This window comes from Lytechinus variegatus, chromosome 8, assembly GCF_018143015.1.
Source record: "Lytechinus variegatus isolate NC3 chromosome 8, Lvar_3.0, whole genome shotgun sequence".
Lineage (NCBI taxonomy): Eukaryota > Metazoa > Echinodermata > Echinoidea > Temnopleuroida > Toxopneustidae > Lytechinus > Lytechinus variegatus.
In genome coordinates this window covers 40,448,529-40,470,091 of record NC_054747.1, presented here as the reverse complement: position 1 = coordinate 40,470,091, position 21,563 = coordinate 40,448,529, and the positions used below count along the sequence as shown (strand labels likewise).

Here is a 21,563-nt window from a genome sequence, read left to right as displayed (position 1 = left end):
TTAGTTCAGCGCTTCATACTCAATTATCTCATGACGTCATTTAACTTAATGAGGAAACTCACGAAACAGCACCCAGGGGTCAACTTTAATATCTTATGAGGAGATTTTTATGTTGCTAACCGATATTCTCATTCTATGTTTGTTAAAGTTTCTAGATAAGCTTTTCTTTGTTAACAAGCATCTAAAGGTACAGGTAAAATGTTTTTATAGTAAACAAAAATGATAGGTTTATAGAATATTTCCTTCATGCTCCATCAGGAAAAATCTAGGGTTTCTCCTTTATGGGGGCGCCAGCATACTTTGATTTAGGGGATGGGGAGGTTGGAGACAATCTAAAGTTGTCTCCTTTCTCCCAATTCACAAATTGGGCTATTGCAGAATTAAACGATTAGGAAGTCTGGCACTCTTTTTACTCATTTTCTTCTGTTTTTATACTTAAAAAAAATCAAATGGCATTCTGCCCCCCCCCCCCCATTCGCTCTGGCGTCGGCAGATCACCAGTCGTGCGTAAAATATACGCACATTTTAACAGTTTAACCTAATTCAAAAGACGATCCATTTAATGTTTACCATACCCAATATCCTCATTTCTCCCCAAAGTAGAGGAAAGGTAATCTAAAATCAATGATCAATGTTCAGAAGTTCTAGTGCCATGACCAACAAACAACAACTTCTTCAATTCAATGAAATCCAGTCATGTTGTGATATCAAACTCCTACAAATATAAACGGCAAAATGTTTATTGTGCTGCAATATAGCTCTTCACATCGTGAGCCAGAAATCAATATTCAATGCGGGAAAATCTCATTTGACCTTCAGAAGTCAACGTGTTTGATATTCTTATTTCAGAGAAGGCGTCAAATCCGTGCAATAGTAATTACTATCGCACTTAAGGGTGAAATAGATTATTGATAATCTATAACACATGTCAGGTGACTATACCTAGATGATTTCATCAATTATTATTCCCCTCTTCATTTAGCAGATTCATTTTATTCATTTGTTTTCCTAACTACAAGGTTTCACTTATGTTTTTGATTTAGTTTCTCTTTGATTGTTTTACTTTATAATAGACAAGATGATTTTCCACGAAGACATAAAAAACAAGTCTCCTCTTCTTTCGTAATCTGTCTCTCTCTTTGTCTATCTATCTCGAATTCCCCCCTCCCCCTCTCTCTCTCTCTCTCTCTCTCGTCATGCGGATGAGAACCCTCTGTTATCTGTACACAGAGATATAATGTACACTACAAAATTTACATATAAAAACACATGAAACTTTTCTTGTTATCGTTTCTTCTGTAAGGCTTTATCAGTGTATTGTACAATCTTTACATACAATGTGAAATAAGAAATTATTATGGGCACTTAGGTTATTAACTCGTTGCCAACTGGAACCGGGTTTATACCTGTACAAAGTCGATGAGAATGACAGAATTCAGTATTCAACGGAGTATGTTAATACACTTTGCAAATCGATGGAGAATGTTCTGTGAATTAGCATGTGATACGAAAGTGATAGACCGATTGCTTGAAAATGTTGAATAGTAATTAGGGAATTTCGGTCATATATTTTACATGTTTATGGAGAGATATATGATAGGAGCTCAGATATAATTGGCATAATATAATTTGATTCCACATCTACTCTACGATGGACTTAACTCTTTCTGTTACGGAACAAAAATATCAAAAGTTTCGATTTCAAGATTAACCTTGGAATATAAAGTGTATTATTTTTACTATTTTTTACAATGCATTATAATATCCACGTTGAAAACACTAATTTGATTGCAATTTGCATGGGGGGTACCATATTATTTAGGCCGCTATATTATGAAATTCTGATTCGGAGGGGGTGCAAGCACACCACACCATACCCCCCCCCCCCCCGTCCCCCGTGGTCGCCGCCAATGGTAGGAACCAAATGTTAGAAGCATTATTTCCTTGAATAACACGTGGCTATAATTAAAAAAATCATAATTCCGTTTAGAGTTGAACAAATTCTGAAAAGGGGTTGTATAACTCAAATTGAGGGAAATGTCATGTTAGATGGTTAATATAATAAAAAAATCTAATAAGAACTTCATGAAGAAAGCGGGGGTAAAAATAAACGCTTTAGTGATTATGATACGAATAATATAACTATTTTCTTTTATTTACACTGAGGATAAACCGAGTCGTTCTTCGAACTAAAATACGTTTTGGATTGGCGTTTGAGTACAATTAGCCTTTTGTACTTTTTGTAGCAATACTCAACAGCATAACAACAATATTTGGATCTATACGTATTTATATCTTACTCTTATTCATTTTCCTTCTAATAATTTTATACAGTAGACCTGTTCGGTATTATTTTGTACAGAGTCCTAAATACTTCCGGCTCAAAAATTAATCATATTTACGAGTGCAATACATAACGACAATTATCTTTTGCTACATAATGCAGTCCTTGATTAATTTGTCAATTTTCATATAAAGCATTCAAGCCCAACACACTGTCCATGTAGGTGTACTCGGGGACATTCCCCATTGGCATATACTCGTGTGCAAGATCGAGGTAATTCGCATTCGCTTTCTTGCCATTCTTCTGCGCTATCTTGTCATTTTTCTGCGCGTCTCCTGATTGGTCCGCTGGCGATGTCACGTGCAATCTTGGCAGCGTGCGACTCCGCTGCATGGACCTGTCACCGGCCGCACCGGCGCTGCCACTGCGGGCATCGTCTGGGGTCATATACTCATTTTCACGCATCGGCAGGCGGTCGGAGTGAGAACGGTTCACGTTCGCTTCTCTTGGTTGGGCCGGCGTCTGGTAATATTTGACATCCGATGATTTCAGGGTGAGACAGATCTTGACATCTCCCATATTCCCGCTAGGTTCTATCTCCGCCGTGGTCTCACATACCATTGGGGACATCGTATTCGGGTTCGTTGATCCTTGGTAGTCGATACTTCTACATACAACAGCAGGCTCCTGCTTCAAGAAAAGAAATTAGATGATTTTCAATGTTATGTTGATAAAATTGAAAAAAAAAACTTTTCTCTCTTTTTTCTTTTTTTTAATGTTGATAAAATTGAAAAAAAAAAAATGGAAAAAATATTAACATACGTTCAGAAAGGACAGGGGAAATTAGAAGAAATGGTAAAAATCAGACGGTAAAGGATACAACGATAATCTCTTTAAAACAAAGATGGAAATTTGTGACGTCATTCTATTTTGAAGTTTAAGTGGAAAAAATCAGCTTCGCCCCCCCCCCCCCCCACACCTGAACAAAGTGTGTTGCAGGTCCACTCACCACATAAGAGGCCTACCTAATAAATTAATGTCGCGTGTTCAAAACATTTCATTGTATAAATTAACACCTCTAGGTCTTAACAAAGAACTGTTCTTGATAAGTTACTGAGCTCTCTTGAGAATGGAGCTTAATCAATGTAACAACTTTGTTTTTCCGTTTTTATCTAACAGGTTTACCTCCGGTATATTTTGAAGCCGTGACGTAGTTGTGTATCCGCTTGATGACATTGGTGGTTGATCATCGAACTCTACATAATTGGAAATGTCGCCCTCTGTTGGTCTGGTTGCGTTGCTGTTGGAACCTTGCTGCTGTTTTCTGCTTGACTTATGAGTGAAAAGGTGAACAAGAATTACACTACTACTACACAGCAAAAACTGTGGTGTTAACCGGTGTACACAGAGGACCACACCTGTTATTTTAGACCAGTGTTAAATTGGTGGTGTTAGTTTTACACCTATAGGTGTCATTACAACACCTATGGTTGTTACATTTACACTCTTTGGTGTTATGTTCAATCTCTAGGGTGTTATTTTAACACCTCAGAGTGTGGTCCTCTATTAACACCAATTGGTGTCAGTTTTAATACCACAGTTTTTACAGAGTATAAACTTCATAAAGGGAAGATGAAGAAGGGGGAATAGAGCAATATTAAATGGTTGTGCCACTGCCGGATCCACGGGGGGCACCCCTCCCCCCTTTGAGAGGCGCAATAAAAATTTGTAATGTAAAAATGCCACGTGTGATGCCCCCATTTTTCTGCTTGTCAATTTTTGTGTGGACGAAATGTACTCAATTTTTGGTTGAAAACTTTTTTCTCTCTTTTTGGCTTGTCAAACATTTCACAACCCCCCCCCCCTTTTGGAAAATCCTGGATCCCCCCTGGGTTATGCCACAGTCTTCGAACGAAATCGACCCGGAACCGACTAATGGTCACGCCCAATTTACCCGACCATTCAATACGCTATCATTTTCAAAGAACATCGGGGAAATTAGATCCGAGGTTTCGGGAATTTAGGATGCCTTTTTTCTCGAATGGTCTGGTAATTTGGACCCCAAGTTTCTTTGGGGGTGCCCTTTTGTAGAATGGTGGGGGATACACGATTGCCTTGACCCGACGCGACAATCCGCCAGTGTGATGACCATAATGACATAAGCAGATTCGGCGTTGTGACCACAGTCGCACATAATGAACGCGACAAAAGTTAAATACGGTAATTTTGACATATAATGGTAACTTCGCAAGTCCCAAACGCGCGCTGTTGATTAGTTGAAAAATCAAGTTGCGCATGATTGTTAGAGTTGCGATCGATTGCAACTCTTTCTGCAATGGGCCCCTGACCGATCAAAACAATTACGTTATTTTTCAATTGAAAAACATTGATCGGTTTGAAATCAGTTTTTCATGCGTGTGGCAGAAACAGATTGGCCTGGGGTCCGTTGCAGAAAGAGTTGCGTTTAAACGTAAGTCAAAAAATCAATCGCAAGTCCAAAATGCGCGCTGTTGATTGGTTGAAAATCAAGTTGCGCGTGATTTTTAAAATTGCGTTTGATTGCAACTCTTTCTGCAAAGGGCCCCAGTACAGTATTGTCATAAATGTCGAAACGGGAGTGGTTATTACCAATTTCCTCACCACCCTCAATTTATACAAATAAATCGATAAGTTTAGAGTATCGATGGCCTATATACATGAAGTTTTAATTAGCAGGCGAGATTGCCTGAATGAATAGGCCTATAGTTGAATTACGGAATCCTTTGGCTACGTTTTTGTTTTTTAACACTATGGCCTTTGTATCAGGCATGGTGATAATTCTATAAAGAAAAAACAGAAGCCCGTTAAAAAAAGACTTGTTACAATAACAAATTTGCAAATAACAGTTTAAAGCTGCGGAACTCATTCTGAGGATGATAAAGGTAAATTAGCAATAATAATAATAATAATAGCCAATTTTTATAAAGCGCTTTTCCCAGAATGGCCCAAAGCGGGTTACATCATATTATTACCTCGGTCATTGGATTCATTTCAATTAATCACGAAAAGTGCACAATTTCCACTCCCTGCATGGGGAGCATTCCTTGCATTCGTCAATAAACAATAGCGTAAACTTGAGAAGAAAAGGAAAAGAAATATATACCAAGAGCAAATAGGGATTGAATTAAATTTTGTTCAATGAATATACTCATTTGCCGAGTGGCTAAAGGTGAGATGAGAATGAAAAACGAATGGGATCATGATCATCGAGAATAAAAGTGCTATATAAAATGATCATAGGCCATTATATTCAATAAATATTGACAGTTAAAACAAAAATGATCATAGCTCCATCACAGGCCACAATATAGACTTGCAAAACGTGGAAACAGATCAAACATGCATAATTATTGAAGTTCAAGATTTCAAATAATCTTTTAGATCATATCGGGAGATGATACAACATTCCAAATTTTGAGCAATTTCTTTTATTCATATCAAAATTCATAGTTTTTATATTGTGGTATTTATTAATGTGATTTACAGTCCCAAGTTGATAAAATTGTAAAGATGATTGATTCATCAATGGCATTGATTTGATCAATGTCATCAGTAACTTATCCTACACTACTACACTTTACTTGAAGAATACGATGGGCAACATATTTTTTTGTACAAATTTTACCCCGCTTCTACAAAAAATAGACATGATTCTGTAAGAATAGACTGAGCGCGGGTCTGGAGCGGATCGAGCGCGCGAGAAATTTCGCGTCGAATGCAAAATTTTGCCAAATAAAGCACGTTGACTGAATTTAAGGATGAATCCACGCATAAACAGTAGCATTCGATGATTTTAGAAAATAATTTCCCCTGGTTTGAAAGGTGGGGGAATCATGATTGTGCGTGTCCCTCGATCTCTGAGAAGTGTGGGGATATACCCCCCCCCCCCCCCGCCCCATCCACCCGTGATTTAGGCCAGTGAATTGGATACTAAAGGAATAATGACGCTTATAAACAGAATTGTTTCAGGTCAGTTGATTCTTAAAATTGGTGCCTTATATAGAATATGAAGATTCCACACATTTGAAGAGCTCACTTGCAAAAGGGGATAGGTCCATTTTGCATCCAATCTGATTTTTATGTCTTAATGTACAGATTTTTAGGCTCGGTGTAAAAATGGCAGGGGTAAAAATGGCAGAGGTAAAAATGGCAAAGGTAAAAATGGCAGAGGTAAAAATGGCAGAAGTAAAAACGACTGAGGTAAAGATCATGACATGCTACATCAACAAGGAAAAGTACAGAGCCTTTCCAGTTAATATCAGTCATAATTATTGGCCTTGAATGGAATCATACCGACGGAATGAGCATTATGAACTGAAAAGATATCATTTATATTTTTTAATCATTTTAGGTCAGCTCTATACTTTATCGTTGATATTAAACTCAAACATTTTCATGCAAAAATGATTTCAATTAGTGAGTGATGACAGGATTTATCTTGGCCATTTCATAGAGTAGAACAGCACTTCGTCACATACATACCACTCGAATTTTAATGTTAACACCAAAATGTGCGCTAACCATAAACACACTGAAATAGACAAGTACGGTATTTCTTCGAACCACTTGGAATACTTGGATAACCTTGGATTTACCTCTGCCATTATTACATCTGCCATTTTTACCTCAGTCATTTGTAACTCTGCCATTTTTCCTCTGCCATTTTTACATCTGCAATTTTTACCTCTGACATATACCTCTGCCATTTTTACCTCTGCCATTTTTACCTCTGCCATTATTACCTCTGCCATTTTTACCTCTGCCATTTTTACCTCTGCCATTTTTACCTCTGCCATTTTTACCTCTGCCATTATTACCTCTGCCATTTTTACCTTTGCCATTTTTCCTTTACCATTATTACCTTTGCCATTTTTACCTTTGCCATTTTTACCTCTGCCATTATTACCTCTGCCATTATTACCTCTGCCATTTTTACCTCTGCCATTTTTACCTCTGCCATTATTACCTCTGCCATTATTACCTCTGCCATTTTTACCTCTGCCATTATTACCTCTGCCATTTTTACCTCTGCTATTTTTACCTCTGCCATTATTACCTCTGCCATTTTTACCTCTGCCATTATTACCTCTGCCATTATTACCTCTGCCATTTTTACCTCTGCCATTATTACCTTTGCCATTTTTACCTCTGCCATTTTTACCTCTGCCATTTTTACCTCTACCATTTTTACCTTTGCCATTATTAACTCTGCCGTTATTACCTCTACCATTATTACCTTTGCCATGTTTACCTGGCACCGATTTTTAGTAGCTCTATACGATGATCATGATGATACCAAAGAAAAGATGAAATTCCTATTAAAAAGTTAACTAAAATGGCAAAGAAAAATCACTTTTTTTCAAAAGGGGTTACATAGGTCCATTTCAGTTTAGTTGCAAAACGGGTTAGGCCCACACAGATTTTTTTTTAAGAATATCTTAAAAATATGAAGGCAGGTAGATTTCTTTCATACCCAATTTTATGTTCACATGGTAGGGTAGTACATTACGGCAACTTAGTTTCTCATGATATTGCAATAAGTGAGAATAAAAAACATGTTTTTTTTCTCGGAATGGTCCAAAAGTGGACCAAACCCCCTTTTGCAACTGAACTCTTCATTTGTTTACGATACTTACTCCTCTCTGTAAGCGCTCAATCTTCCTGATGCCCGAAGATACCCTTGGGATATGAAATGAATCTGAAAAAAAAATGAAAATGAAATTTTAAAAGGGGGTTTTGTGACATTACATAGATAAGCCGTTTAGATTATTTACCGTATCATTAGTGTACTAGACCTCATTGACAATGGTTTTATTTTGACGTTCATTATTCAGACATGGATGATGCAGTTGAAGGCCAACATTTTCATTGTGTCAAAAAGTAATAATAATAATTCAATCATCATCTTCATCGTCATCACCATCATCATCACCATCACCACCATCGTCATCATCACCATTATCAATATCAATACTATCATCATCACCATCATCACCATCATCATCATCATCACTGCTGTCATCACCATCACCATCATTATCATCATCATCATCACTGTTATCATCACCATATCCATCATTATCATCATCATCATCATCATCACTATTATCATCATCATCAGCATCATCACCATCAACCTTCATTATCATCATCATCATCAACATCACCATCATCATCATCACCATCATCATCATCATCATCACCTTCGTCATCATCATCATTATTATCATCACCATCATCATCATCATCATCATCATCACCATCATCATCATCACCATCGTCATCATCATCACCATCACCTTCGTCATCATCATTATCATCATCACCGTCGTCATCACCATCATCATCACCATCATCAATATCAATACTGTCATCACCATCATCATCATCATCATTATCATCATCACCATCGTCATCATCATCATCACTGTTATCATCACCATCAGCATCATTATCATCATCATCATCATCATCACTATTATCATCACCATCAGCATCATCATCATCACCATCTTCACCATCATCATCATCACCATCAACATCATCATCACCACCATCGTCATCACCAAAATGGCCGTACACAGCTATTTTTAATTCGGGGTAGGACGCGTAAAAAGTAATAGAAGAAACTCAAAAGCAAGGGAGCGAAGCTCCCGAGCTTGTCATTGGGACTTGTTCTTGATTCTGTAGAAATTAAAGATTCCACGCATATTTTTGAAAATTTTCAGTGAAAGATGGAGGCTTTCTAAACTTCATGGGGAGGCAACTGCCCCCTCCCCCCGCTGCGTACGGCCATGATCACTACTACTACCACCGCCATCATCATCATCATGTCTTTGACTTGACTTACCTGGAGCTTTGGGTCTTAATGTCCACACGACGAAGGCTACAAAGATGACTACACTCAAAAAGATAAAAACAGCCATTAGTATGGCAAATTCCTTGGACTGCAAGACATGTTCTGCAAGTAAAGAGAAAACATTTTTATAATTCATTATCGTGAAAGCGACTCAAGGACGACGAAAACTATTACGTCCATACAAATTGGACATGACACTAGTCATGCTAGTCGGTTTCATTCACTCGAAAAACAGAAAGTAAAAATATACCCAATACTGCGAAGAAAGGAAACGTGCATGTTTGCGGGTAATTTTCCCTCCAATATTGGGCAAAATGTATGTTTGAAGGATACATTTCAACGCAACATTGCGTAAAATTTACAAAATATTTGTTATCTTTTTACCCAACAAATATATATGTTCCCATTTTACCCAATATTGGGTAAAGATGTATCGTTGAGACTTATTTATTTATTTCTATTTTTTTTACATGTCATAAGTTACTTTTTTATTTTCATTTCTTCGATCCGTATAATATTCGAATGCATGGTCACTCTAATGACATGAATGATGCAATGATCTGTTGAAAAGAAAAACTGATTTCCTTGACTAAGAAGCAAACGCAAGCTTGTAATTAATTACGTCACGAGCTTTTTGATCTCTTAAAGAAGTTCCTGAATGCAAAATCTAAAACAAAATAAAAAAAAATAATTTCAAAAGTTTCTGCGTTTAGGTTCTGCATGTGACGTAGCTTTCACGCACATTAATTCAAGGAAAAATTTGTCCGGTACCAATTTACGTAACCCGGGTTGAGTCCACCTTGCACCTTAAGTCATGGATGAGATTCGAACCAACAACCGTTTGTTTCGAAGCTCGGAGACTAATCCACTGGAACAAATCGCTCCGTGTTGTTATATCAATGCTAGGTTAGATACATTCAAATCGGTCAGTAGTGAATGTAAATTTGATGACAATGTATTGATGTCAAAAATATAATACAATGATTCAACCCCAGATTCAACCCAAAATGTAACATTTTTTAATGATTTAGAGAAGCACCCCTCCCCACAATCTAAAAATATTGGGTACAAATGCTCCGTGTAGTTAATAATTGTCCAACCGACATTTGGCATTTCTTTGGGACATTTTTATCTATCCAGCTAGTGTGATGAAAATTTTGCCCATTCTAATGTAATTGTTATTTATTTTTAAGCTTAATGCACAATATGCTTCCCGCATTGGGTAAAATACTGCCCAAAATTGGTTGGACACATAATTTCCCTCGTGTTGGTAAAATATTGTACCTAATATTTTTTACAGTGCATCCACCATTAAAGGAGAATGAAACCATTGGAACAAGATAGCTTGTGTGAAAATAGAAAAATCAAAGAAACAGATCAACAAAAGTTTCAGAAAAATCGGACTAATAATGAGAAAGTTATGAGCATTTGAATATTTCGATCACTAATGCTATGGAGATAGCAAATTGGCAATGCGACAAAGATGTGTGATGTCACTTGTGAACAACTCTCCCCATTACTTTAGTATATATTTCACTTGAATTGCTTCTTTTATCACATCTATCCATAGATCATGTGTTCTTTCTACATGGGGGCATGTAATACATATTTCTTAAGAATAAATCTTGGATAAAGAGTTTGTATCATCATACGAAAAAGTAAAAAGAGACATTTTGAGGGTATTTTATAGTCCACCAAAATAACTTTCTCATTATTTGTCCGATTTTTCTCAAACTTTCTTTATTCTTATTCTTTGATTTTTCTGTTTCTACACAAGCCTCTTTGTTCCAAAGGTTTCATTCCCCTTTAACATGATTAACCAGTACGCCAACGCGCTGGTGGTACATTCTCATGAAAAGATTACTCTTCTCACAAAAATTGTCCTTCCTTTATAATCATTAAGATCATATTACAACTCTCTGTGAAAGTGAAAATAACGAATATCTTTCGGATGAATCATACGTGCCTTTTATAATGAAATTATGAAAAAATAACTCTCAATTTGACGATCTATCTTTTGCCAAGATGGCAGCAGTAGACTTTGACTTTCTAGTTCAAAACTTCGTAACCTTTTAGTATAGTATAGTATAGTATTGTATAGTATAGTTTAGTATAGTATAGTATAGTATTGTATAGTATAGTATAGTGTTGTATAGTATAGTATAGTATTGTATAGTATAGTATTGTATAGCATAGTATAGTATAGTGTTGTATAGTATAGTATAGTATTGTATAGTATAGTATTGTATAGCATAGTATAGTATAGTATAGTATAGCATAGTATAGTATAGTATAGTATAGTAATGGTTTATTGTCAATACACACGCTTGGCAGCCAGTGGCTGAAATATACATGTTTACAAAATATGAGAACATACAAAGATATTTTACAAAAAGTACATAATAAAAAAAAACAATCATTCAATATATAATAGATTAAATTACACAAATATTTTCATTAAGATGGATCTAATTACATAAATGAGTTCTAAGTGTAAGTTAAATTATAAATCGCATAGAACCACATATTGGATAGATAGACAGAAGAAAGCGAAACAAAAAAAATGGTAAAACAGAAGGAAATCATATTCAGGAGGTCAGCAAAAATATAATAGACCAAGCATTGAAAGATTCATTACTGATTAATGAGTAAACAACATAAATGTGTAATCATCTTGTTAAAGTTGTATTAATGTTGCAGATAAATAAAAAGAAATTAATGGAATTATTGATTAAAAGGAAATGAGATGCATACATGACCATTTCCTTATTACAAACGTACAAACGTACAAATGATTTCCAGATTTTGATCAATAATGTTTGCAACATTTTACGATTTTCCGTGTAATGTATGTTGACTTTGAATGTACCTCGAGCGGAGCAAATACGATGAATAACTCAAATCAATCTATGAAATAATATATATATTTTTTATATTACTATTAATTAAAGCAATGTCGTCTCTCATAAGGGCCCATATACATGTATTTTGAGTTACAACTTTGAAAAGCTCTTTAGAAATTAACACTATTTACTCCATGTACCTTACAGTACACTCTTAAAATAGTTGGGCAAAGAAATGCCCACCTTTTAACCAACCCTGGGCAACGTACTCTCCACACAACTATCGGTTAAAATCTGCCTAAATTGGGTTATAAAAATGAATATTTGGGTAATAAAATTGCTCAATTTAATAATAATTTGCTTAGAATGAATGTGAACTACCACCCCAAAACCATGCACCAATAGGTAAGGTTCTCCATAAATAGCCAAAATAGTAATTTAGTCTCCAAACACCAAAAAAGAGAGATGGTTATCTGAGAGAGCAATTATTCTTCTTCATACTGTGAAATTTTGAAGTCGTGAAGTTGGATAAAAGTAAAGATACAAGAGTTTCTTGGACGCTACTTTTTCAGACTGCTTGGAAGTTTCACCGAGATTACCCAGTATGCACATCTCATGCTTGAATGAACCCTGAAAGTTAAGCCTTGTTTTCTCCTTATTTTTAATTTTTTAAGCTCCTGCTGAATTTCCTCTGCATTCAATCAAGTATACTTGTAATGGTTATTGTTGGTCAATAGTATACTTATCATTTTAAAGATTAGGAAATGAAGTTTCAAGCTCAATAAAAATCTCAATATTCATTTTGGTCGACTTATTCTTGGTTTTCGGGTGGCAGGTCACCCCCACACCCCCCCCCACACACACACACACATATATATATATATATATATATATATATATATATATATATATATATATATATATATATATATATATATATATATATATATCTTACTAACATTACCCAAAACAGTGGACAGTATGTTGCCCAAAATTTTAAGTGTGTAGTTTAAGCAAGTGTATCAAGTCTTAAATCAAATAACAATTCAATTTTCAATATTTGAATTAAGCATGGACGTTAAAACATACCAAAAAAATACAATAAACGGCGCTGTATGAATTTTCAAACTTCCTTTTTACTGTGAAAGTACACTTTATAAAATATTGTGCAAAAATGCTCCATGAGGGTAATTATGTGTCCAACCAATATTGGGCATTTCTTTTAGGCATTTTCATACATCCAGTGTGATGAAAATTCTGCCCATTCTAAAGTAATTGCTGCTTATTTTAAACTTTACTGGACAATATGCTTCCCGCATTGGGTAAAACTGCCCGAATTTGGCTGGACATATATAATTACCCTCGTGCTAAAATTTTACCCAATATTTTCTACAGTGTATTTTCCTTCAATAGTTTTAATCTTCAGATCTTCAATCTGCAAGAACATGATTCCTTCTATTACTATAGTAACAATAATAAAACTTAAATGTAGTGTTTTTTCTTAGCAGAAAATACTCACAAGACCGATATGATACAGGTCAGTTGAGGGGAAATTCTATGGCACGTATTCTGAAGTCAGGTTTAAAGTTGTGGTATATGTATGGATAGCCAATTGTTAACAGTAGAGATATCTACTTTCAGCTCATTCGACTCTCAAATCATTCGTAATTGTGTAGGAAGAATAAATAGATGATTGTCTTCACCATCGATGAATCAGGAAAGAGCACAGTAAACATAAGAATCATACAACTTAATAAAATGTTTGATACTTTTGGCTTCCCATACTTAAACCACGACTTTAAACCTGAATTTAAGTTAAACCCGACTCCATATGATTATGCTGTTAATATGAATGTTCATTTCATCTTAGTGCATGACATTTTCTTATATACTTTCATCTGCGTACAGAAGATAGAAAATTTAATTTTTATCAAGATAGTCCTGAATCGGTATCGGTTGTATTGTTTGCTTATGTCCTCAATAAACAGAATAAAATCCCGGTATCATATATGTGTGCGATATAAAGAAAATCAATCGAATTCAATGTCAAAGACAAAATGCCATACTTTTGTGAGATTGTCGGTTTTTATTTTACTTTTTAGGCCTACACGAAGTCTTTACTCTAAAAGAGAGGGGAAAAATCGGGTCAGATTTGACCCTGAAATCAGTCAGTTTGGGGTCATATCATATCCAATTTCAATTTTCATTTCCAGTTCAATTCAGTTCAATTTTTAATTCATGTCCTTTCGAACAAGTACTATTAAACGGATGCAATTTTACAGATAAACATTCCTATCTCATAAAAAGGAAAGAAGTATAAAATTGAGCATCAACTGAAATGAGGGGGTCCACTTAAAGCAATGCTTGTAATATGTGTGGATCCCCATTGGAAATGAAAAAATCGTAAATTATCGACTTTATCAAAATATGCGTATACAGGAAACGAAAGAGAGAAGACTCTAAAAACTTTTGGATAAAATGCTCTATGAGGGAAATTATGTGTCAAATGAATCCAGTGTGATGAAATTTCGCCCATTCTAAAGTAATATTGCTGCTGGAAAGAACACAGTGTCCCACAGTGTGTTCACATAGTCGACTCTGTGAAGATGTGATTCACAATGTTAAAACGCTCCAATTTAACAGTGTGATGATTTCACATTGTGGACACCTCCACAGTGTGGTTTACCACAGAGTGTTCACATAGCGATGTTTGATTTCACAGTGCGAATTTACTCGTTCACAATGTAAAGATGTGATTCACAATGTTAAAACGCTCCAATTTAACAGTGTGAAGATGATTTCACATTGTGGACACCTCCACAGTTTGGTTTACCACAGAGTGTTCACTTAGTGATGTTTGATTTCACAGTGCGAATTTACTCGTTCACAATTATTTGAAGATGTGATGCACAATGTTAAATCGCTCTAATTTAACAGTGTGAAGATGATTGCTGCGTATTTTTAACCCTTACTGGACAATATGCTTCCCACATTGGATAAAATTCTGCCCCAAATTGGTCGGACACATAATTATTCTCTTGCTGGTTAAATTTCACCCAATATTTTTTTTACAGTTAATTAACTAAAAGACGGAAATCACATTGATGTAAACATGTTGAAATTACTGACCAGATGCAGGCATGGCAGGGCTAGTCAGTAATTACACAAAGAGGGTCCATTTGGGTCTACACTCTAAATTACAGGGATTTAAAATTAGTCCACATAGACTGTAATTAGTGACCAATCAAGTTCCGGACTTAATTCGGGATTAAGTTTGAATCCTTAAGATTCATTTTTAAATCTCGAAAGATTTAAATTTAAATCATTTGAGATTTAGATTTAAGTCTTTAGGATTAAAACTAAATCCAGAAATCGATTGCTCCCTATCTACAGTCCATCTGGACTTATTTTAAATCCCTGTAATTTATAGTGTATATTATGTGTCCCAAAGGACTTGATCGGTAGCTCCTTACTGTCTTGTTTGAATAGTGTGGCGACGAAAAAACATAAACAAAGTATCAATAATTTTTATCATCACAGAATCAATGAAAAAATCAGCTGCAAATCAATAATGAATTGACTTACCAAAGAACAGGAACGCCAGCCATAACGCAAATCTTGGCATGTCATGAATAGCCATGATTTTTATTTTTCTTGGAACATAATATGATGAAATTTCCAATGTTCTTTAGAATTAGACAAGATTAGCGAAACCTATTCGCTTTTTCCAGAGCGAAGCACATGCAACACAATCAAGATTTCATTTAGCATGTTCAGTAACAAGCCGTTCGATATTGCAAAAAAGAGAGATGAGTTTCCTGCCTGTCTGACACTCACTCTATCATTTATCATTTTCATATCACTTTCGGAATTACATCGAAGAGGCAGTTATCAAAAGTTGATATGCTTTCGATCATAAAATGAGGAAATTCATTTTCAAGTGAATTTTATAAGTGCACATATCACGCACCGCTTGTGGTATGTCAAACTCCAAACAATATTAATCAGTTATAATCTATCAATGTTTTTTTTGTGCATAACATAGCATACGCTGTCACAAAAATTACAGATGATGTAACACTAGGTTGTGAACATATTCCCAACCATCACATTAAAGGGATGGTCCGGGCTGAAAGTATTTATAGCTCAATAAATGAGGTAGACTTCACTGAGCAAAAGGCCCCAAAAAAATTCATCAAAATTTGATAACAAACAACAAGTTATTGACTTTTAAATTTAGTAATATTTTATAAAAACAGTCGTCATGAATATTCATTAGTTGGGCTGATGATGTCACATCTCCATTTGTGTGCGTGTGTGTGTGTGTGCGCGTGTGTGTGAGTGGTGGATGCCAGGGTGCGTACTTACAGTACCTACGACGTTGAGAGGGAGTGGCGAAGGGAATGGGAAGGGCAGATGATTTTTAGCCATGGGTCAATTCATAGCAAAGGCGTTCTTATTCTTTTTAAACCAGGAATAAATTTTAAAATTGATCAGGTAGTCAAAGATGATGATGGACGTTTCGTCCTTTTGAAAGGGGATTTATTAGGGTACAAATTGGTGTTAGGAAATGTTTATCTTCCAACTAGAGATAAAATACATCAACAAATTGATTTTTTGGAGAATTTGGACAAGTGTCTCTCAAACTTATACTCTCAAAATTATTCGCTTATTTTAGGGGGAGATTTTAACGTAATATTTAATAAAGACCTAGATTACATGGGGACTAGTGTGAATGTTAAAACATACTTCGTGAAACAGCTAGAGATTTTTATAAGTAAACTTGAATTAATTGATATATGGAGGAAACAGAATCCAACAACAAAGAAATTTACCTTTAGACAGAATACTCCTCTTGTGCAAAGTCGTCTTGACTACTGGTTTATTTCAAAAACTTTAGAGGGTAAGATAAGTGCATGTGACATTATTACTTCAATAGCTCCTGATCATTCAGCAATTCTTTTAGAACTGAAACCTTTTCGATTTAATGAAAGGTATGGTAAATCTTATTGGAAATTTAACAATAGTTTATGTTTAGATAAAGCTTTTGTACAAGGTATGTGTGAGGAAATCAGAGTGATAAAAACGGATTGGTTGAAGGAATTTAATACCAAATCTTCCTTTTTGGGACTTTCTTAAAATGAAAATGAGAAATTATGCATCGAATTTTTCTAAAAAGAAATCGAAAGAGAGGAGACTCAATATACAAAAACTTGAAAAAGAAATTACATCACTCGAGGAAGATCTAGGGCAATCTCCTAATAGTCCTTCAGTTATCAAAAATATAGAAACTAAAAAAGGTCAGTTAAAGAAATTATATGATGAGTCAGTAGATGGGCTCAAGGTAAGGTCTAGAGCGGTTTGGTATGAAGAGGGTGAACATAATAAAGAATACTTTGAACAGTTACTTCGCTCCAATAAAAAGAAAACTGTAATAAGGGAATTGATCAATGACACTGGGGAAGTAGTGAAAGAAATGAAAGAAATACAGTCAATTCTTAGAGAGTTTTACGGAAAGTTGTATTCAGGAAATTTAAATATAGAGGCTGACTTAAAAGCTAACAATGTATTTTGTAAAGACTTACCGCACCTAAGTGTTGAAAGTATAAATACTTGTGACGGAAAAATTACCAAAGAAGAATGTTATAAAGCGCTACAAAGTATGAAACTTAACAAATCTCCTGGAAACGACGGGTTTACTGTAGAATTTTATCTTACATTTTGGCCGCTTTTAGGAGGGTTACTGGTAGATGAAGCATTTGAAAAGGGTTGTTTATCAGCCTCTCAAAAACAAGGTGTTATAACATTAATTGAAAAAGATGGCAAAAATCCTTTATATGCTACAAACTATAGACCAATTACATTGTTAAACACTGACTATAAGATAATCGCAAAAATAATGGCAAAACGAATAAAGGACGTTTTGAATGACATTATTTCTCCTGATCAAGTTGGCTATATAAATGACAGACACATTGGTGAAGCTATACGTTTGATAGATGATGTAATTTTTCACTGTAACAATTACTGTGAGGAAGAGATTTTCCTTCTTGTAGCAGTCGATTTCCAAAAGGCTTTTGACTCTGTCTCACATAACTTTCTTCTTAAAGTATTAGAAATATTTGGGTTTGGACAGTATTTTTGTTCTTGGGTTAAAACCATGTATAACGGAATTAGTGATTGATTGATTGATTGATTTTATTCGTCAAGAATATCACAAGAGATTACAATGAAATTGAAGAATACCTTGACAGGATAGCCCATGAAAGCCGAAAGGCTTATTTCCAATGGGGTCCTATAGTTAGTATAAAACATTAACATATTGTAACAAAACTAGAATATGTAAAAAAGATAATAAAATACATACATGTTACATCAGTCAAATAATATGAAAACATCTGAAGCAAACAACAATCCTCGTAATATGTGAAACAAGATTATATTTTAACATGCCCTAATGTATACATTATCTAAAATAGTAGAAACCAACAGTACAAAATGTGTGATTTTTAATGGTAATATTGCTCCCGAGTAGCTTCCAGTTTTAGGTGCTTCTTTAATGCACTCTTAAACTGAGAAAATATTTTAACTACTTTTACGTTATTGGGAAGAGCATTCCAAGATTGGATGCCATTAAAATAAAAAGTGTTCCCTATATGTCCTTCACGTTTTGGCAATATAAAATTGAAATTACTATTTCGAGTACCGTACCTATGGATGTTTGATACACGGGTGAAATTATTTGCTATATAATGATCTAATGTATCCGAATAGAATATTTTATGCACATGGTGTAATACTAATTGTTGTGATCTGTGATCTACATGAAGTAATCCTGCCCTTTCAAGTTCATTACATCCGACATGTGCTCTTGGTCCTAAAACATTTATGTATCTCACAATTTTATTTTGGATTATTCTAAGCTTTTTCTTATCCGTAATACCCAGGCTACCGTACCAAGCCGCATTAGCATAGTCAAATAGACATTGTATCAAAGCAAAGCATAAAATACGTCTAGACTTCATATTCAAACAGGTTTGATATCTATACAAAAATTTCAAGCGCGAATTTGCCTTTTTGACGATTGAGTCTACCAAACCCGTCCATGATAGGTTACTTGTTAAATTAATTCCGAGATATTTCACTGAATCTTTTCTGTCAATTACCTGATTATTATATGAAACCTTGAATTCGTGTGTATAACTTAACTTTCGTTTCGAACAAAATAAAATGCTTTCTGTTTTCCCAACGTGTAAACTAAGCTTGTTGTCAGACATCCATTCAATGCAATTTGCCAAATCTGCACTAAGTTTTTTATCAATTATCTTGGGATTTGTATCCGAATATAGCAAAACACTATCATCAGCATATAAAATTAATTTAGATTCGTTAATACAAGTACACATATCATTGATGTAAGACATAAAAAGAATGGGGCCTAAAATGCTTCCTTGAGGGACTCCGCATTTAATAGGCAATGAATCAGAAAGAACCGTCTGCATGGTAACTACTTGATGACGGTTAGATAGATATGACCATGTCACACATGCAGTAGTTGTATTATGAATGGAGGTCTCTCCACTGGTTATTTTGATATTAAGAAAGGGTTAAGGTAGGGTGACCCACTTTCACCGTATCTGTTTTTGGTAGTTATAGAAACCATGGCTCACGCGCTTAGGAATGACAGTGTTATTAAAGGAGTGGAATTTGGTGATTCTGAAGTTCGACAAATTTTATATGCCGATGACATGACTTTGTTTGTTAGGGATGAAACATCAATTAAAAGAATACAGGACATATTCCAAGCTTTCCATGACTTAAGCGGTTTAAAGGTTAACATAGAAAAAACTAATATAATGAGGATAGGAAAAAACAGGAATGACCTGGGAACACTACCATTTGGCAATATTGTAACGGAAATGAAAATTTTAGGCGTATATTTTTCCTTGGATGTAAAGAGGATGGAAAACCTGAATTATAAGGAGATTTTGAGTAAAATAAAAAGGATTATGGGATGGTGGAAACGGAGAGACGTGACAATAATGGGGAAAGTACATTTGCTTAAGACATATGCCTTGTCAAAACTGAATTATGTTTCGTCATTATTAGTTGTTCCAAAGCGGGTAGTAACAGAGATCAAGAAAATGTGTTTTGAATTTATATGGAACGGAAAAGACAGAATTAAAAGAGACATTTGTTACCAGGACAACGGAAATGGCGGCTTAAGGATGATAGATTTTGATTTATTTGTGAAATCTCAAAGAGTAATGTGGTTAAAACGGTTGCTTTATGGGGAAAGAAATATGGGCTGGAAGCGTTATTTTGACTATAGCTTTAGAAAAGTGGGAGGTAGGTTTATTTCACTCTGTAATTACGATGTTAAATTATTAAATTTAAAAGCACCAGTGTTTTATTTTGAGATGTTAAGGGCTTGGCAAGATATGGAGGAAAATCGGAATTTTCGTGCAGGAAAAGCTAATCCAATTTTTTTCAATAATAAAGATTATATTTTGAGAGGTAAAATGATTTTTGATGAAGACTTGTTTAAGAAAAATATTTATCTAGTAGGTCACATTTTCGAGGAAGAGCAGGTGAGAACAATCGATTATTTTCATAATTTAGGTTTGAGTGCTGAAAATATCATGGAAATTTGGAAGTTAACTGATGTAATTTTGAAAAGCGGAAAATATAATGGGAATTTCCACCATTTATGCTCGAATGACGGACACAAGTACAATATCTCTTTGAAGATGTTTGGAAAGATAATTTTACTGAAAGATGTACCTTCTAGACAGGTTTATGAAAATTTTGTAATAAATTTACAACATCTCTATACTTTACAAATAAGAGATGGCCACAATAATTTTGATGTCTCAAAAAAAGAAATCTCAGGAATATTTATAAGACCTAGAATCCCAGTAATCTTACCAAAAGTAAGAGAATTTCAATATAAATTACTTCATGGTGCAATATACACCAACGAACATTTGTTCAAATTTGGTTTTATAGATACTAATATCTGTTCATTCTGTAAACATAACCCGGAATCTTATGAACATTTATTCTGGCTTTGTAATGATGTTAAAACTTTATGGCAGAGGGTCATTGAAAAACTTAGTTTGATAAAGCTTCAAAATGCAGAGTGGAAAGATATACATGTGGGAATTAATGGATCCGATCTTGAAGTGAAATTTTGTAACACGGTAATCTTTTTAATGAAATATATCATTTTTAGATCAAGGTCAGAAGGTAGAGTTCCTACTCAAGACGAGAGTATTCAGAGAGTCGTAGAATATCGAAATGAAGAAAAAGCAATAGCTATTAAAAGGAACAAGTTAGACAAGCATTTATTAAAATGGGAGAGAATGTACCGAAATGGCAGGACTGAGGGCGATATCCAGGTGTGATTTGGGAGAAAGTGACTGTGTAGGTGTGTGTGAGGGTGTATGTGAGGGTGGGTGTATGTGTGATTTGGGGGGAGGGAAAATGAAGTTTTCCTTTGGGATGGGTGATTCTTTGGGATGTTTTTTTTTTTTTT

At 34.9% G+C, this 21,563-nt stretch overlaps 1 protein-coding gene across 1 annotated transcript; it reads right to left on the bottom strand.

Annotated features, from left to right (window-relative positions):
* Positions 1-2,461: 2,461 nt before the first annotated feature.
* Positions 2,462-15,871, bottom strand: LOC121419740. The gene is made up of 5 exons (XM_041614197.1): positions 15,611-15,871; positions 9,174-9,284; positions 7,960-8,021; positions 3,470-3,616; positions 2,462-2,971 (listed from the first exon to the last, which is right to left on the bottom strand). The coding sequence occupies exons 1-5, from the start codon at positions 15,663-15,665 to the stop codon at positions 2,462-2,464; spliced, it is 885 nt and encodes a 294-aa protein (XP_041470131.1). The 5' UTR covers positions 15,666-15,871.
* Between the last annotated feature and the right edge of the window lie 5,692 nt (positions 15,872-21,563).

Excerpts from the sequence above, each read along its gene's own strand:
- LOC121419740 (XM_041614197.1), bottom strand. The coding sequence starts at position 15,665 with ATGGCTATTCATGACATGCCAAGATTTGCGTTATGGCTGGCGTTCCTG. Across the intron at positions 8,022-9,173 it reads ATTAAGACCCAAAGCTCCAG|ATTCATTTCATATCCCAAGG; the intron begins GTAAGTCAAGTC and ends TTTTTTTTTCAG. Across the intron at positions 2,972-3,469 it reads GGCTTCAAAATATACCGGAG|GAGCCTGCTGTTGTATGTAG; the intron begins GTAAACCTGTTA and ends TTCTTGAAGCAG.